A 20,456-nucleotide genomic window follows, 5' to 3' on the forward strand; every position below is an offset into this window, starting at 1 on the left:
GCGAGCAATGAAAAGGATATGTTGTTGTTGGGCTTCATAATCATTCCGTATCCCAAACATACATAATTCCACAAACAATTCTTTACACAACCAAGTAGGCCTAGTTTTTGTTAATTATACCAAAACTTGAAACATCAGAGACCTTTACAACCCCTTTTCCCAAAATACAAATTCATGCACAATGTTCCAGAAACATGTTGGACAAGCATTTCCAGTTATTTATCATGCATGTTTTACTTGAGTCAATACCATCATGAGACATGATCTTGTTTTTATAAGCATTAAATCTTTATTCTGTTGAGCTTAGCAGCTCGGTGATCCAATTTATGCAGTTATCTTTGTGTCCCCAACAACTGTCTCGTGCAATGTGTTCATACAGTCAATTCGGAAGTTTAAAAAGGTCCATATCCACTCCCTCCCAGCCCTCCTGTTTATATGTCTCTTTTGTTACCGGACTACAGCGTACATTGCTACCATGTCAACAGTCAATACTCAACGGAGATTGTGTGCTCTTAAAGCTGTGCAGACAATACCCTGGGGTGTCGCGAGCTCGAACGCCCGAGAAGCGAACGCAACAAGCCTGCGAATAATCTCCAAAATAATGGCTATAAAGTAAAAAGCGAACACACAATACTAGTACGTACACGCACCACATACACAATCAATCATTCTTTCGCTGCATGTTTTAGCGATCAGGATTACAACCAAGCGACAGGTGGGAATATCGCGAGTGGTTTTTATTCATATTCTGTTGGCGCCGAACGAAAAAGTGGATATACTATCTGTATTAGATTGGAAAGTGGCGAGAAATTATCCATAGCTGGAAAACTACGGAATAAACCCCTCTCCATCGAATTCTGTTGATATTTCAACAACTTGGTAAGAATAATCTGCCGAATAAGATTGTCGTCAACTCATCATCATGTTAACATAAAAGTTGTGTCTTTAAGATCGATCTTATATTTCATCATTTTGTTTACATTTGTACTACATTGCAAGACCGAGGCATAATTATCATTATAAGTAATTTAAAAATAGAGCTTTTTGGAACGTGATGAAATTAGTTTAAAGATTTCGCAGACGAAATAAACCATGAGTCCATTCACTACAGTGTGTCATGGCCCGATGATATTTCAAGCCAAACTATATACTTGTAATGTATATAGTTCAATTTGCTTATATGGTTCGTTCCCTCCATATTATATATGGACTCTAAAGCTGGTCACAGGGATGCTTCAGTAATTAAAACTCTTATTAGATTGAATACCCTAGAAACCAGCCTTAATGAATTAGATTTTATGATTCTAATTTTCGAGTTCTTAAATCTTACTTCATTATGTTCATATCGATAATTCATGCAGGCCTAATGCCAAATAAAAAATGATATTTGTTTTTCGAAAAGTTATCATTCAGATTTGAAAAACCTTCTCCGACTGTAGGTTGATCAACGAAATATACGGGAGCTTAATGCCATTTATCACTCCAATATCGAGTTTCATTAAATATTTGACATTTAATATTGATTGGCACGCATCATTATATTGTTCAGATGTATTATACCCCCATTCATTTGATATGTCAAAGTTCATTAAACATTTATGAGATGCATTGAAATTAATTTTTCACCTTCAATCGTCGACAACAATAAATGGATTCACTTTTAATACGACAAAACTATATCAAATAATTTTTATGACAGGTACATATCAGTCTAGAGGGAGCTTTTGAGAGAAAACAAAAGGGGAATATTATGTGAAGTTTATAATCTATATCGATTATCTTGTTTTTATTTGTTTGTCTCTTCATTAATCATTTTTATTCACTTATTTTATCAAATTATCATTTCCAATGTTTCTCTTTATCTATTTCTTAATTTAGACTTGATTAATTTATATATCTATCTTGTATTTCACACACTTTCTATTCTTATATGTATTTGATAACCAACCTATTAAGGGCTCGTGTATTTTATGTCAAATTTTAAAGTGGTTTTTGGATATCATAATATGCATGAGTATAAATTAGTTAACGAATTAACGAATAAATTGATACAAATAATTGCATTAGTAAATGCGAAAAATCAAGTCAATTAATAAATAATTTAGAGGAAACAAGGAAAAATAATAAACACAATTCATATGAAAAATTGAATAAAAGGGATATTTTAGAATTACAAGAATATACCCAGGCTTCCCTCTCTTTTGACACTTTACTAGTTTACTTTCTTTTTTCCCTTCAATTTCCTTCTTCTTTCCTCTTGTCCTTTTTACCCTTTTCAATACTTGTCCTGCCACCCATCATACCCATGGAGTCACTAACATGTATTGCCTTAAAGGGAAACCAGCCCTGTTCATAAAATGTTGTGTCGGAAAGGGGAAAAATAAATAAAACAGAATGGTGATAGTGTGAAAGAAATCGCAATGAGAAAGTCATGGCTGCTTTTAAATTGAGATCTTTAATACTATGTATATTTCAAATTGGCAACTGGGTTCTTAAATTATGATAAGGGGCAAGGCCATGTGATTAGGGATTTGTGGTTTTCTCCTACGTACCTATTCCCTTGGGGTAGTAATCAAAATATAACCCAGGTTTATTGTTCTGTTTTATTACCTCCTGAAAGAAAAATATAGTTTGAAATATAACTTTTGAATTTTTTAAAGCCAATTTATGTATTTGAATACATGGAAGTGTAGTGTGGAGCGTTGTGGCCCAGTGGATTAGTCTTCGGACTTTGAAACAGAGGGTCGTGGGTTCGAATCCCAGCCATGGCGTAATTTCCTTCGGCAAGAAACTGATCCACAATGTGCTGCACACAACACAGGTGAGGTAAATGGGTACCGGTAGGAAGTAATTCCTTAAAAAGCTGTGTGCGCTCTGAACGCCTAGCTTAGCCGGGTAATATAGGAGCGCCTTGAGCACCTAACAAGGTGGATATGTGCGCAATATAAATACCCTATATTATTATTATCACATATCACATCACATATGCGGCCAATTTGAAGTCTTCACGGGTATAGTGATTACTAATGTTTACAACTTTAAAAATTCATATCTTTAAAAATATCATATCTCATTGTTTGTCCGATATTATTTAACCTTTCACCTCGTCTGATATTTCTTTTTTCCTCTAAAAACAAGTTTTTATTTGGAATGGATTCCCCTTCAACAAGAGAAGCATGTGAAAAGTAATAACTTCACAATAAAATGTAAGGTATATGTATATATATATATATATATATATATATATATATATATATATATATATATATATATATATATATATGTTTAGGTCCTTGCTCATCACAATTGTATATATATATATATATATATATATATATATATATATGTATGATAAATTTGAAGTTAGCAGGAATTGGGTTATGGGGAAATAAAATAACAAAATTCAATTTTCATTTAAAAAAATTAACATTTTTTATCGCTCGGGATTTTAAGATATTTTTCCCACTTGCGCAATGTTGTGCCCCCTTATTTTTATTTTTTGCTCATAACGCCATGCACCGGTAGGACATTGATTTGGTACAGTGTGTAATTATTAAAAGAAGCAAGTTAAGGGTTGGTTGACCATACTTGTCTTCCCTCTTGAAGTTAGATTTACTCTGTTGAAGCATTCTAATCAAACTATTCTTAAATACTGATGATTTTGTAATCTGCTGAATCGAGTTCATGGTGGATTGCAAAAGCTTCATTGTTTCACCTACTTTATTTAAAGTATGCAATATCTTACAAAGTATCATAAATTTGTTTCTCACGGTTAACTCCGTTTTAATCACGATCGATCTTTATCCTTCCATGCTCTATATAGATCTTCATCAGCAAGGTTATGCATATTGTAGCAGAGTTTCATAATCTATTCCCAGCCTGATAATATATAAAGACTGGTGTATCTGTAAAGCTCTCTCATCCCGTGGTAATCAAAAATGTGAATATTAAGATGCATTCTCATTAAACAACCCAAATAAAACATGAACAGATGTAATGAACTGTACGAGTACGTCGTATGTTCATGTAATTGAATTATTGATTTATAATCAAGATTGGTACAAAACAAAATAACAGTGATTAAACTGTGAGTCTACAGTAATAATGTCTATTATCGTTATTTCATATAAATATCAACTATTGTTTCTGTTATGTTATGTGATAAACCTATTTGTAAAATGATATCCTGTTAAAATAAATTACAATGAAATAAAACCCAACAAACAAAATAATAAATATTGTCTAATGTCGATTAGTAACCAATTAATAATGAATACGAATAATGTGTACAAATCATAAATCGAATGAAAAAAAGAAGCTGTAAAATGAAAAATGACGAACGCTTATACGCCATAATTTAGTAAATTTACCATGATAATAAACTCAATTAGATTTTATTTAATGTCATGATGTCAAGACTATAAATTAAATTAGAAAAACTTTTTACCATCAAAATAACACAGCCAATCGTGATGTTGGTATTGTTCATAATCAATTTATATTTCATAAAAAATTTTACTTTGGTTATCCAATTTGACGTCTTAAAAGTATTCAAGAAATTAAATAGCGATTCCAAGTATTTTGTGCATAATGTCAGATTAATTGTAAAGAAAAGGGGGAATTTTGTTCAGTGATTCTACCAGAGCATTCCATCCAATCCATTTTGACTCACACCTCACCAATTGTTATGCAGTAAGATCATGACATTTTTATTATCTACCATATAACACTTGCCCCGATTTCATACTTTCTTCTTCTTCTTCTTCTTATTCTTCTTCTCCTCCTCCTTTCCTTCTTTTCCATCATTATCATCATCTTCTTCTTTATCTTCTCCTTCATCTCCTCCACCGATCAGTGGCGGAAATCAATAGCTGCAGGGATTCGTTCGCGTTCGACACACATGCATTAAAAACATCTGATTAAAATACAAAGAAATATACAATCAAATTTATAGTTTCCTTTGGTCGAATACTGTATACTCCTTCAAGGTTGAGTATATATGCAGACATGAATATCATATCTGTACATATTTTGCATACTTATAAAACATCTCGTAGATAATAACATTGGCTCTGCAATGACGTGCTCTAGGGAGTATTTCGACTTTCACTTCTTTAAATAGCCTTTGATGTTGACAAAGATAATCAGAACTCAACGATCCCTTATGTCACAACATTATTGAATGCTGCTCTCGGATATGTCAAAATTGGCTATTGCTATGTATGTGCCTCTGTATATGCCATTGAACTCCATGTCAACCCTTGTTCATGTTTGTATATAATTTGTCTGTAAAAGTGTAAAATTGTTTTCTTCCCTTCACCCTTCACCTCCTTTTTCATAATTTGCAAAAGTTTTTTTTTCCTCAATTTACATTGAAATCAATCAACATAATACATATCCCAATATTTTTGTGTCTTTTTATCGGTCATTCTATTTTCTCTCTATATAGCATTATCCCCCTTAATGATATTTCTGTAATGTGTAGAACCTCGAGTGCAATATTTGATCTTACTCTTATGTTCTTATTACATTTTGTTAATTCGTAGGTATATAATTTAATGTATTTTTCCTTTTTTCTGTTAACTTTGTATGTGTCAGTCTGCGGACTGTTTTACAATGTCTTTTCATAATAAACCGAAATTGAATTGAATTGGATTCGTCTCGAAGCGCTTTACATTTTTAAAATTCCTTTTGAATGTTTTGTCATATACTGTAAAAACGCTGTTACATGATGTAAAAGTGTTAAGCAACACTGTTTAAGCCTGTCACTCTAACAACTATCGCTTAAACTCTTAAACAATTGTTTAAAATTTTTAAACAACTTTTAAAAAAGTTTCAACAATAGTTGTTAGAGTGACGGGCTTACAGCGTTGCTTAACATTTTTAACAATGTTTTTACAGTGTAACTACTACTAGTCCGGTCATTAGAAACGGGTGTGATTAAAGATTATGAGAATAAGTTGATCTAATCTGAGATATAAAATTACATTAATAGGCCTTTTTTCCACTTTCTCTACACAAGTTATCATATTTCTCACCGTGATGGTTCCGGTTCTTCTCGCCTGGTGGTAACTGCATCATTTAAAGATCATGAGTAATTGGAGTATCAAACAACGATTGCGGGAGGTATTGGGCATTTCTTTTATTTATAATAATAATAATAATAATAATAATACATGTGACTCATAAAGCGCTCAAGGCGCATTTATCAGTTCATTTTTCATCAGTTTATCATTATCAGTTTTACAATATAGATCACTCTACCGAGTAAATTACTAATGCTCAATGATTGTATCATGCTTCTGTAGAGTATCTCCAAATTAACAAGAGCTTGATATCGAAATATGACACATTTCATATGAAAAATTCTTATATTGATGAAATTTTCAGCAGAATGTTTTGTTTGATATTTTTACAATATTTACCAGATCAATTTTGTTATTGTCATTGACTGTGCCTTTCATAAGGTAGCACATATACGAATATCGATATTTTACATATTTTTATTGTTCAGGAAATTTTGGAAGCCGTTGAAAAAGGAGATACGGAGAAAGTTGAATACTTGCTTGACAGAGGAGCAGATGTAAACGAAAGTGAGGTAGGATAAACAAAAAATCAAATTAGTTCATGTTAGGTTGTAAATATAACTTCATAAATTGGTATCTATCTAAATCTTATACGGAACACCATGTTTTGAAATTAGTTGTGGAAAATGGGATCGTTAACAATAAATCAGTATTCAAATTAAAGATGAAATGAATATGATATTAAAAGAAATCTTAATCTCTTTAATGTCACACTTTAAACAATCCACCAAGAGTTATTACCGAAAGTAAATAGAATAACTTATTTCATTTCCTGAATCTAAATGACATTAATCAGCCTTTTAAAACTTTCATTTAAAAAATGAAACACAAAGTGTATATGGCATGACGTGGTTTTATAGCTGATAAGATATATGCCTATAGAGACTAATTATAATAATTATATTATGATTGAAATAAGATTATTGCTACCATCTTTATTATTCATTTGAAATTGATTATTTTGTCATTCTATATTTCAGGGAGGTTATATTGCCAAGAAAACTGTTCTGTTATTAGCAATAGAGAAAAATCATGAACACATTGCAAAGCTCTTGGTTGATAAGGGTGCTGATTTAACCGTCACTGTAACAGTAAGTATAGTACTCTTATTCTCCGTCTGTTGAAATGTTTTCTGATTTAACCGTCACTGTAACAGTAAGTATAGTACTCTCATTCTCTATCTGTTGAAATGTTTTCTGATTTAACCGTCACTGTAACAGTAAGTATAGTACTCTTATTCTCCGTCTGTTGAAATGTTTTCTGATTTAACCGTCACTGTAACAGTAAGTATAGTACTCTCATTCTCTATCTGTTGAAATGTTTTCTGATTTAACCGTCACTGTAACAGTAAGTATAGTACTCTCATTCTCCGTCTGTTGAAATGTTTTCTGATTTAACCGTCACTGTAACAGTAAGTATAGTACTCTTATTCTCCGTCTGTTGAAATGTTTTCTGATTTAACCGTCACTGTAACAGTAAGTATAGTACTCTCATTCTCTATCTGTTGAAATGTTTTCTGATTTAACCGTCACTGTAACATTAAGTATAGTACTCTCATTCTCCGTCTGTTGAAATGTTTTGTAAACTTGTCACCATTATGTACATTTCGATTGATACATTTAATAATTCGGAATAATAGAACTTTGTTTACATTATTATTGGTGTTTGTGCATATATAGGTTGTATCTGCCGAGTCCTCAGTTTTTCAAATACTTTATGAATAATTAAATTCGTACATCTTACGATATAGTGATTTATCAAAATTATCCTAGTGAGTCAGGAAAAGTTTACACCTACAAAATCGCAATTTCTATTTTTTTAAATGTCCGGAACACGACACTGTCATATATGTCATGAGAGGGAATGTTATCCATTGAAGCCATGTTCATGTGCTATATGTTTACGCTTGAATAATTATGAAATTTTCTGTATTGCGATGTAAAGTTCAATTTACGCCAAATAGGCATAAGGCTTGAGTTTTTTATCTACGGGTTTTATCTTTGTTGAATTATCATTCTTCTTCATCGTCTCCTCCGTGAGCATTGACTGATTTTTCAATATTGATTTTGGTTTATTTTTATTTTCTAAATTTAATTTCAGTTAACTGGTACGAAAAAGACGTTACCCGACATTGCCAGAGACAAGGGATTCAATGACTTGGCTAACCACATGCAATATAAACTTGACATGAATGAGGTTCGTATAATCCATTATTGTTTGTTTTCTCTACAGAAACTAAGGACCTACTTCAATTTTTATTCTGTCGCCTGGTCACTTATCAAGAGTGCATATAGAATAATAAGCAACCGAACACACAATCACTTGCAGTAGACAATATCGACTATATACCTTTGCACGTTGTCCCTGATATGATCAATTTATTTTCGATTACGTCAGTGGTCTGGATAACTGACGTTTTGACCATTTTTTATACCGTCAGTCATAGAATTTAGTGTGTATAGGCCTATTAGTCGTGTTTTTTGTATATTTCCCAACATGATTTCGCTTACTGCATTAGTTATTGATACATGTAATTAGAGATAGATCTGTTAACAATAAAGAAAATCTTATCAGCAACTTAGATATAAATAGTTTGGATGAAAACAAATTATTGTATGAAGGTTACTATTTCTTTAAAAAAATATTGGGTAAAATTTTAACCAGCACGAGGGTATTTATTTGTCCAACCAATTTGGGGCAGTATTTTACCCAATGCGGGAAGCATATTGTCCAGTCAGGTTAAAAAATAAGCAGCAATTACTTTAGAATGGGCAAAACTTTCATTACACTGGATAAATCAAAATACCCAAAAGAAATGCCCAATGTTGGTTAGACACATAATTATCCCCATGGAGCATTTTTACCCAATATTTTTTTTTTTAGAGTGCAGCTTAAATGTTTGTTATTGATGTGTTAAAATATGCAGAGATTAACAGCTTCGGTTAAAGACGGTTATATCGATTACGTACAAGACAACATCAATCGAGGTGGTGATGTCAACGTCATGTATCGAGTAAGTATAGTATCAATAATTATTTATCCGATGTTTGTACGCATTCTTATGCAAATGATACAATCAAAATAAGGAGAAAATGGGACATAACATATAATTCCAGTAAGTGTTTTACAAAGCCTGTCCCTCCTACGGATGTTTCAAAATGCGGACCAAAATAATGAACATCTCAATGATTAGAATTTCATTAGCTAAGGTTGAATGAAAATATTGATTAAGGTATTAAGGTATATTTTCAGGTCAAAGCAAAATTTTGCTTTGCTTAAAGTCTGATTTTTTTTTTCGAAAAACGAATAGTCCAGAATGCATTCCTGTAGACGGGTGAGCTTTATAAGTCTGTGTTAATGCCAAACTAATGATCACAGATTTTATGATGATGCACTTCATTTTGACCAAATAGCCTACACCACGCCGACAATTAAAATTGTTGGTTTTATATCATACTTATAAAACAGCAATATAGCTTGCTTATAATTTATTTATCATTCTTAAAGTATAATTATGCTGTATTTTACCTCTAACAATTCCCTCATTTTTGCCTTGTAAACCAAACAGCCTCCTGAAATAGACCAACCAGATTGTACACTATTACAACTAGCTCTCATAAAAGGTCACGTGGATATTGCCAAGATCTTACTTCAAAATGGCGTCGAGTTACATTACGTGATGAAGGTATTTTAAAAGCATTATACACTCCTACTATACCCGGGCCCCCTCAAAAAAGAAAAACGCGGAAAACAAAGTGCGATGCCAAAGGGGGGTGTACGCAGGGGCGAAGATGAGAAGACGTGATAAATTGTGCATTTAATAATTAATATACCCCTTCTTTTATATCAAAAATATGTTTTGGGTCTTCTTAACCCGACTATCAAAATAAGCCAACGCAGCACCTTGGAAATGGGGCAAATGTACCAATACGAGATGTGGAGACTTCGAGTCAACTATGCATGTATCTAACCAAATTTGCACTCACATGATTGTTATGAATTTGAAATTCTTGCTGTCATCATGGTCATGTACATTGTCATTATCATGAAAGTGAAAAGAGGCAAATTATGGATCTTACCAAATTGCGCAAGGGTGGCGATTTTATGTTGAGAGTGTGGGGGGGGGGGGCGGCGTCAAAGTTGACCGCCTCAAATCTGGAGCGGTCAGAGCAGGATATTTGGCTGAAAAAACCTCAAAGCAATCAGAACATGCAATCACATCAGCTTATTTTACAAAATATTACAATGAAAGATACAAAGTTGTAATTTCGAAGGTGTTTCCAATGTGATATTGATTTGCTCCTTAGAGGTGTTACGTTGAACTTGCCAGTCTGAATATGTAGCTATAAAAGGATGTGATAGAGGTTTGACGGATGCCGATATATGAGAGGTGACTACTAAAGGAATCAAACCAGCCATTGATTGAAAAAAGGAGAAGATAACGCGGGTTATAAATTTACAACTAAGTGCTCCCTCATGATAAATGTACGTGTTCATGATGAAACCACCCTTGGCATCAATCAATGTTGTTTTCCTGCATTGTGGGGGCTCTCTATTGTGTAACTTATTGTTACATGGAGCTCGTTCATATCATGTTTATGATTACTTAGCAACGAATGTAAAATCAAATGTCATTTATGCACCGCCCCCAGCCTTCTATTCTCTCCCAAACACCCCATGCAGCGTCTTTGCTATATACTCATCCCGTTGTGTTCTTTTTTTTCTTTGTCACCATGCAGTCGAGGTAGGAGGTGACTGCTTCCTATTCAAGCATCAAATATATTTGAACAGAATAATAAAATATAAGAGAGAAAAAAGGGAAGAAGACAAAATCGTGTTGAAAAGGGTGACTTAGCCGTAGATCATGATGAATACCCCTTATTTTTTCATCACCGAAAAACGTCTACTTCACCCCTATTGAAATACACTTGCTCTTCCCCGCTTTAAACCTTAATATTAATTATGTTTGGTAAAACTGATGTATATTTGTGCACGTATATATTCAACTATTCAAGCCTACAAGCCCCCAACCTTCATTTTCTTGGGGGTCTTATCGGTTATGTTCTAATATATTTCTTAGCCTTGTTACCTATTTACATGGATTGTTGTATTGAGTACTGATTGAATAAAGACAATGTATCAGTATACAGAATGCTACATAAACCATTAACAAAACAGACGTGCGTTTCCCGAAAAAAAAAATCAAATTTGTAAGTCCATCAGTCTCCCACAAATGGGGCCTATTTATAACAATTATTATTATTTTAGGTGTCTTGATATACGTGCAAAATGCAAATTTTCAACAAACTACTCTGAGATTATTTTACCTGAAAGGTATAATGACCCTTTTAATGATATTACATTGATATTACAATGATATTACACGACAGTTTGCATCTGATTGAAATAGATTTCATGATACATTTGTAATCCTAAGTCTTATTTTTATAATTCCATTATTTTTTAATTACATATTTAGTGGGATGATCAGTCAGAAGATACGGCGAAAACCTATGCAGAAAGAATGAATTATGACGATATTGTCAAATTAATCGAGGAAAAATTAAAAGTATTACCAAACAACGTAAGTATGAAACTTATCATATTAAGGCGATGCCAAGTATCAATTTTCATTTCTATTTATAGTATCCGAATTGTCTTTAAAAATGTTAAAATATTGTGCTCCCCTTCAAACAGTAGCTGGGTAGATAAATGATTAACAAGATATTGAAATTTTGTTTTAGCCGGTTCTTTTACGCCCTCAAATCACGCTCCCGGAACCCCCCAAAATAAGATATTGTTACTCAATAAAGGACTCCGTGCATGGACGTAAAAACTCTGTCAAAAATGAAATAAAGCGTGTAAAGTAAGCATTTCAGAAAAAGTGTACTTTTCAGATAGAGTGGAGAACACAGTGTACTAATTTGAGAGCATTGGATGCATGGACGCGTTCACTTGAGTCCTACGATATAAGCACTCTTTCAAATTTCTTACCAATTATAAAATAATTGTTTCATATTTATATCAAGAAGTGCGTGCATATTCAGTAGTCATTTGTTTGTTCATTTCCATAGGTTTATGAACTTATGTAACGTACGTTCTGCACGTAACCTCTCGAATTATACAACAGCGTAATTTTTTACGATTTGTAATTTTTATATTTATTGCATTCTGCCTCTTTTCTAAAAGGCTCTTAACATTGTTACCATAGAAACAAATCCTCTATCGAAATTAAGAGTTAATCCATGTTTTTCGACATTTCCCACCTAAATAACATGATAATATAATAGGTTTCTTCGAAATGAGTGAAGAAAATGAATCTTTATTCTAAACATTATAAAACGTTATACACGCTTCTTTCCAACTAATAGAATTCCAAAGTGGCTAATGGGAACGGCGTTTCAAATTATGAGGTAAGTAAAACTTGAAACTTTTTACAAATATTTTAACGACATAGCTGCATAGTTGAGAATACTAGTACCAGAAATCAAGGTGCAGTTTACGGATAAAATCATTGGTGGGACCCATGGGGGTGGCGGTGATGGTGGTGGCGGTGGTGATGATGATGATGGTGGTGGTGATGGTGATGATGATGGTGATGGTGATGATGATAGTGGTGGTGGTGATGATGGTGATGATGGTGGTGGTGATGACGATGATGATGGCGGTGGTGGTGGTGATGGTGATGATGATGGTGGTGGTGATTATGATGAAGGTAGTGATGATGGTGGTGGTGGTGATGGTAATGATGGTGATGATGATATGGTGAAGATGATGGTGATGATGACGATGATGATGATGGTGGAGATGATGATGGTGATGGTGGTGGTGGTGATGCTGATGATGGTGGTGGTGGTGGTGGTGATGATGATGATGGTGGTGATGATGATGATGATGGTGGTGGTGGTGATGATGATGATGATGATGATGGTGGTGGTGGAGATGATGATGATGATGGTGGAGATGATGATGACGATGATGATGATGGTGAGAATGGTGAAGATGATGGTGATGATGACCATGATGATAGTGGTGGAGATGATGATGATGGTGATGATGATGGTGGTGGTGGTGGTGATGGTGATGATGGTGGTGGTGGTGATGATGATGATGGTAGTGATGATGGTGGTGGTAGTGATGATGATGGTGGTGGTGATGATGATGGTTGTGGTGGTGGTGGTGATGGTGATGATGGTGGTGATGATGATGATGATGATGGTGGTGGAGATGATGATGATGATGGTGGAGAGGATGGTGATGATGATGATGATGGTGGTGGTGGTGCTGATAGAGATGAAGGTGGTGGTGGTGGTGGTGATGATGATGATGATGGTTGTGGTGGAGGTGGTGGTGATGGTGATGATAATGGTGGTGATGATGATGATGATGATGGTGGAGATGATGATGATGATGGTGGTGGTGTAGGAGATGATGATGATGATGATGGTGCAGATGATGATGATGATGATAATGATGATGGTGGTGGTGGTGATGGTGATGATGATGGTGGTGGTGGTGATGATGATGATGGTAGTGATGATGGCGGTGGTGGTGATGGTGATGATGATGCTGGTGATGATGATGATGGTGATGATGATGATGATGATAAACATTTTAGACCAATAATGAAAATAGCGTTCATGAATCATTTATCGTCTTCGGTATCAAGTATGATAAATATATTTTGGCAATATTTCCCTCTGAGTACGAAAATCTTTCACTCTTTTCATCACAGGAAATCAACGAAACGAAAGGAAAACACGTTGAAGTATATGATATAGAAGACGTGGATGAATTGCAGGTGTGTTTCTTTCTGCTTCTTTTTTGATAAATCAGTTTTAGAAATAAGTTTATGATATTTATTTTGGAAAACTATTTGTTTGTGAAGTTACAGCCAAATCAATGTATAAGATTGAGTTGAGTGCTGTATAAACCAATGATAATTATGATGCGAGAAGAGAAGGATGAGAGGGAAAGAGGAAGAGTTGTAAGAATAGATAGGCATGATAGGGGGAGGAGGAACGGAAGGAAAAGAATATGATAATGAAGAAAACGAAGCTCTACAATTATACGGGAAGAATTTTGAAAAAGAAACAGGAAATGAAAATGAGTAATAATCTTTCTAATGATGATGATGATGATGATGATAATAATAACAATAATGTATTTTTGTAGCTTTTGATACTAGTATTTATCATGTTTTTATATTGTACAATTTGAATATGGTAATAAAAGAATGGAATTGAATTGAATTGAATAATAATAATGAAAATGATAATAATGATGATAATAAAAACAATAATAATTCAGTTTTAATAATAATTATAGTAATATCATGATCATCATGAACATCGTCATCATTTTCATCAGTATCCATATATTCCAGAGCGTAGAACTCTACCTCACATTATGTTACCTTCCAAAGTTCACTTGATTACTCGTCTCTTAATCGTGCGTAAGACTATGCGTCACTACCATGGTGACAAGTATTATCTCCATGGTAACATGATGAAATTTACGACACCTGAAAAAAGTTGACTATTAGAAAGTCGATATAGATAATTGGGCTCACGAAGGCCTGTGAAATAATTATTTCTGGTTGAATCAATTAGATGTATCGAAGAAATTGAAATATGTGAGAGATTTAAAAAATAATGTCCTCTCAAGTACAAATGGCCCCGAGAAACAAATATATCTCGCAAAATTTCAAAATTTATCTTAAAAACATACAAAATTAAAAAGTTCTTATTTGTCTAAGATTGATGTTGGATATCCCAGAATTATCAAATAATGTAAAGGGGGGGGGGGCACCCTCGCGCGAACATGGATATTAAAAATCCCCTTAAACGCGTTATGTCCACATGCATTAAGAAAATTAAGAAAATTTAGACAAAATTTTGTGTCTCGCCCACTCGTAAAAATAACCAGAAATATCGTGATTTGCGAGGGCACGCAACAGAATTGTATCGAAACTTCATTGTGAAATGACTGAGATGGAATGATACTTGTCATTAGAGTCTTTAACGTAAACGTTAATGTTGACCTGAAAATGGCCTTTGACCTTCCCATGCAACCTCCGACTGCAGCATAACATGCAGGTCCCCCAAGTACATCTCCCTTCCAAGTTTGGTTGAAAATTGACTTACGGTTGCGGAGTTAGGTGTCATAATGAGAGTCTTGCATGTAAACTTTAACGTTGACCTGAAAATGACATTTGACCTTACCATCTGACCTCCGACTGCACCATAACATAGGTTCCCAAGGTACATCTACCATCCAAGTTTGGTTGAAAAGTGACTTACGGTTGCGGAGTTATGTGTCATAAGAGAGTCGATTCTTGCATGTAAACTTTAACGTTGACCTGAAAATGACCTTTGACCTTACCATGTAATCTCCGACTGCAGCATAACATGCAGGGCCCCAAGTCCATCTACAATCCAAGTTTGATTGACAAGTGACTTACGGTTGCGGAGTTATGTGTCATAAGGTGTGTGACGGACGGACGGACGACATTTTGATCCCTAAGTCTCGCCTTCACCTCTGGTGGGCGAGACAAAAAGGATACGTAATTGGGGATCTTCCTACAAAAAAGAAGTGAAATTCCAACCACTTTTTATAATCGTAAACAGGATAGGTTTATAAATAAACAATTAATGCGAGCGCGAAGCCCGAGCGGAAAAATTCGAGACTTAGACCTACAAACAGGACGCTCTATTCATGTTTTATAAATCATGAATTTCAATGGAAAATGATGAGTAATTGGGAATCTTCCTACATTGATAATGCTAATTATGATTAATAATAAGAAGTGCGAGCCGGAAATTTGTGATATTCTGATCAGAAACTGGATTATGATTTAAATAGAGAACAAGCTGCTTATCTAAATAAACATGCGCGCGCATCTTTCATATTTAGACATAGAATCTGGGTATTCTAAATGCATTTTTTATCATGAAAATCAATAAAGCGAGCGCTAAGCGCGAGCTTAAAATATTTGATATTCCGATCTAAAAAACGATCAAATTAAGCTCTATATTTCACGCACTTTGTAGGAAAATTATGAGGTGGACATGGATCGCACTTTGTTTTTTTAATAATAAAGAGCTGATATTTTACTATTTTTATTATTCTATTATTTACTTTGAGTTTTGACATGGGACCGGGACATTCTTATGACATTTTGTCAACGTATGAAAATGATTGCTATCTTCCTATTCCTTTTCCTAAACGCGAGAGGAAACTTGTCGATATTCCATTCTGAAAAGTGGCAATTTAATTATTGAATTAATATCTTATTAATTAATTCAATAAGCCTATGAGAGCGCAAAAATCGGTTAATATTATGGCCTGAAAACTGGATTTTTCAAGCACTTTTGTAATTTGAATACGATGCATGAGTTGATATATTTTTAACAATTAATGCGAGCACAAATCTCGAGCTGAATTTTTTGTTAAACTGTCATGAAATGGGGATTTTAAGTTTGTTAAAGAATTAATATTGAGTTATACATAACTCACCAATCAAAATGCGAGCGCGCAGCGCTATAGCTGACACTTTTTGACAATCAGACCGGAAAATGGATAATTTGAGAACTTTATGAAATACACGAAATTAATAGGTACTTGACAAATCAAATTTTGCGAGCAGAAAATATAGATATTCAGACCATAAAACTGACTCGGACACTTTTTACAAAGTACTTTAAAAAAATCAATTTGTAAATCAAACATTATCATGAAAGTTCGATTTCCGAGCTGAAATATGTTTGTATATTGAATTCAAAACTTGATATGTTAAGCTCCATATGGAGGAAGATATGTAAATCACCAAACAGGCAATGCGAGCGCGAAGCGCGAGCGAAAATTTTATATAGTGACATAATTCAATTTTTTTCCAAGTCTTCCCCTCATCTTATTTCTTCTTTCTCTTATTTTTCCTCTTCTTTCTCCCTCTTTTTCGCTTTTCCTTTTTTTCCCTTTCCCCCTTTTTTTGTTTATTTTTGCTCCGGCACTAGGCGGGGGGAGGGGGCAGGCCCCTCGGGCCCCCTGGATCCGCCTATGCACAAATCTCCATCATCTCCAATGACGAAACTTTTTTGCCACATTTTTACTTTAAGCCGACTTCCTTGAAAACTGAGATTGGCTACCATAGGAAATATACCGGAAAATGAAATATAAAGGCCTCGACAAAATGCGCGACAATTAATAAATAGTATAATTTTTTTTTACAAGTCCTGTCTTAATTATATATGGGTGTCTCATTGAAATTATGTGTCATTATATGAAAGTAACATTATAATGGGTGTGTCACTGGCATGATGTATCAAGGCGACTTTGTAAATGAAAGTGTCAGTCAATGGCCTTTTTTCTCCATGCAGGAAAACAACACAGCTCCAGCTATGCAGGCTCATCAGAAGAAGAAGAATGGCAACTGCGTCATTAGTTGATATTGCAATCAAGCAAAAAAAAAGACTTTGAATACTGCTTCCAGTATAAGCGCCTGTTGTCATGGTGAGATTGGTACCAATGACTTGATCCGTCTACAAGGAGTCCATCATCTTCTGAGGAAACACCCACCAATCCTCCGCATTCTCCCAAACTAGCTAGGCTGCTTCTTTTTATGGCTTTACAAACGAGCATAAAAGGACTCATGACAGGCCCCAGCATTTCCCCATGTTCTGATCAAGTATCTATCTTCATCTCAAGAGTATTAATACCTCCCAAATCTAATATAATGATACGATAATGTATTTTTAAGAACATAACTCAATGGCTTGTTTTAAAAGAGGGTTTATCAATTTCTGCGTTATTCAAATTTCGGAATTGATAATCATTCTTATGTAGGTCTCATAAACAAAGTTAAACCAAGCTAATTAATCAGCTTTGGAATGATACATCAACTGGTGACGTCACTTATCTTCGCCTGGAGTTCCGCCATGATAATTTATGACAATCAAACATAGTTGAGATGTAATATAATCATTAGGGAAATTATCTGGAAATAATGCTGCACATTGTTATGTAATTGCACACTAAAAACTGAAATGTTAAATGAGCAGTATTATTGAAAGGTTGGAGGAGTTACAACCTTTACCAAAGGTTGCATTGCCCTCTTTAAATGGTTTGATCCATGCAACACTTAGTTGGATTCAGCTTTATGCAATGTTGGATACAACATTTTGAAAAAGTTGCCATTCCTCCGACCTTTCAATTGCTGATTTAACATTGCAGTTTTTAGTGTGTGCTATTAGAATAAATATTCCCAGCAAGTTAGGAGTAATAACAGTCGTCGTGTAAATAAATATGTCAGTAAATTATGAGAGTCGCAGATCAATTATTGATAGATGACATCTATAGGTTTCTTGTGTGTTTCAGAAATTGTGTTGCCATGGTAACGTGCGAAGTTGTATAAACATTTTATACATTTTAGATCGAGTAGGAATTAATCTGAAATTATTTTAATCGTAAGGGAACATCCGAATTTAGATTAAGGAGTTTTATTTAATACAGTATTGATTATGTATATTACAATATTTCTAAACTTATTTTGGATTCAACCTGAATTAGAAATCAAACTTGGCTTGACATTGAATAATATATTACCGTTAAGTTTTAGACAGCTAATTATGATATCAGAATAAATAAAGCACCGAATTCCAGTTCTATGATAGCGTGCAATATTTTATTTGATATTGATGACCTCCGTCCTTTTTGTAACAAGTATAATATAGTTTTATTATCATGTAATGCGTAGTTATACTTATATATATTTTGTGAAATAAATTTTGTTGATAAATAATATATAAAATGATAATAGTGTGTGTAGGCTTAAAATTTAGCTTATAATTAATTTTATTTCTAGATATATCCTATTTTTCAATCGTGGACAAATTTCACGATTTTCCAGCCCAATTTCACATTAATAATAGCGAAAAACTTTACGAAAGACCCAAATCAATAATGGAATCTGTGTAGCCCCCTTCCCCCCCAAAAAAAAAATAGATGAAAAAAATTACAGTAACCAATGCAATTTTAAGTCGCGCAGCAAGTTGCCAGGAATTCGATGCATTTTCATTTTGACGGTAAATTTCTGGCAACTCGCTGCTAAGTTTTTATACTCTGATTTACATTAGGGTCTTTTAAACTGATTTCACCATTAAATTGGGTCTTCCGTAAAGCTTACGCTATTTTCACAGTAAAATTCGGCCTGAAATTGCGGTTTGCCTGTTAAAGTTACGTTTTTTTTATAGTGAGTATAATATACCTCAGTGAAACTTATGTTTGATTTTTGATAAACAATATTAAACAATATCTTTGATGGGCACCGGTCAACATATGGACTTACTGCTCTGTCAGAGTAGTATGGTCACCAAACCTTTATCAATTTGCCAAATTTGCTTGAAGTTTTCATCTGTCTATTGCCCCCTGAAAATATTCACTCTTTAAAGAGTTAATTTATCTATAAGTGAAAAGATCCCATTTTGGAGTGACCTCATTGAACGCTTCAGTTGGGAATGATGAGTAATCCCTGAGATCAATCAAGACATGCACATTTCATTCTAAATCCACTACCGATTTAGTCTTTTGTAATTTACTCATAAAAGAGAATGATAATTCACTCATTTCCAGTGAATACTCTTCAAGGTGGCATGGCACTTGATCTATAGGCGATTTATATGTTTGTGTATATGCACTATAGTAGCTGAATGTGAATTTTAAATCTCAGTTTTATTACATGCTCAGTGAACAAAACATCTCAAAAGTGTCTATAATACAATGATGGTTTATGTATATAACTTTATTGTTTGTGGGTGTGCATTGTAGAAAGTAATTTATCATCACAAATATTTTTATCAGTCTTTGTGGTCGTTTTATAAAAAAATCTATAGTCAGGCACGGTGTCCAGTTTATGTTCAAGTTTAACGCCTTGTAATACCTTGCTAGCATACATGGTTTATTTATGGCTGATTATGTGACATGTGCATTTCATGATTCTATGCGCTGGTATATACCAGGAAAGAACATAAAGTTTGCATCTTTTGAACTTTATTGAGCCAATGAAAAATTTGACCAAAGTGTGGCATAATCATACACCAGACTTTGAAACTCACCAACTTTTCGTATATCTCAGCACGATATGCGATGTATACGACCATTCCGACATAGCGACCCGATCTAGTGCGTATCAAAAAAAACGGGACAGATTTGAAAAGTCTATAAAATTTTAGTTTCAAATAATGATGTCTATATTTTGGTGTTAATAGATGCTCTAAGGTCTTATCTTTAAAATGCAATTTAAAAAAATAAATTTTATTCATGCTTGACCGAACACGGGACGTTTTTGTTGGGGGTTCAAAAAGAGGCTTGCGC

At 33.9% G+C, this 20,456-nt stretch overlaps 1 protein-coding gene across 2 annotated transcripts; it reads left to right on the forward strand.

Moving 5' to 3' along the window:
* The first annotated feature begins 426 nt into the window (after positions 1-426).
* Positions 427-19,933, forward strand: LOC129257581 (ankyrin repeat domain-containing protein 50-like). 2 transcript variants are annotated; one of them, XM_064096227.1, is made up of 11 exons: positions 427-879; positions 6,023-6,126; positions 6,515-6,598; positions 7,067-7,177; positions 8,187-8,282; positions 9,013-9,099; positions 9,655-9,771; positions 11,566-11,670; positions 12,458-12,499; positions 13,822-13,887; positions 17,465-19,933. In XM_064096227.1, exons 2-11 carry the CDS (start codon positions 6,091-6,093, stop codon positions 17,531-17,533), a joined length of 813 nt encoding a protein of 270 aa, XP_063952297.1. In that variant the 5' UTR covers positions 427-879; positions 6,023-6,090; the 3' UTR covers positions 17,534-19,933. The 2 variants fall into 2 exon arrangements, with proteins under 2 accessions (XP_063952297.1, XP_063952303.1); XM_064096233.1 differs by lacking the exon at positions 9,655-9,771 and having other exon boundaries at positions 626-879.
* The last annotated feature ends 523 nt before the right edge of the window (positions 19,934-20,456 follow it).

This window comes from Lytechinus pictus, chromosome 1 (assembly GCF_037042905.1).
Source record: "Lytechinus pictus isolate F3 Inbred chromosome 1, Lp3.0, whole genome shotgun sequence".
Lineage (NCBI taxonomy): Eukaryota > Metazoa > Echinodermata > Echinoidea > Temnopleuroida > Toxopneustidae > Lytechinus > Lytechinus pictus.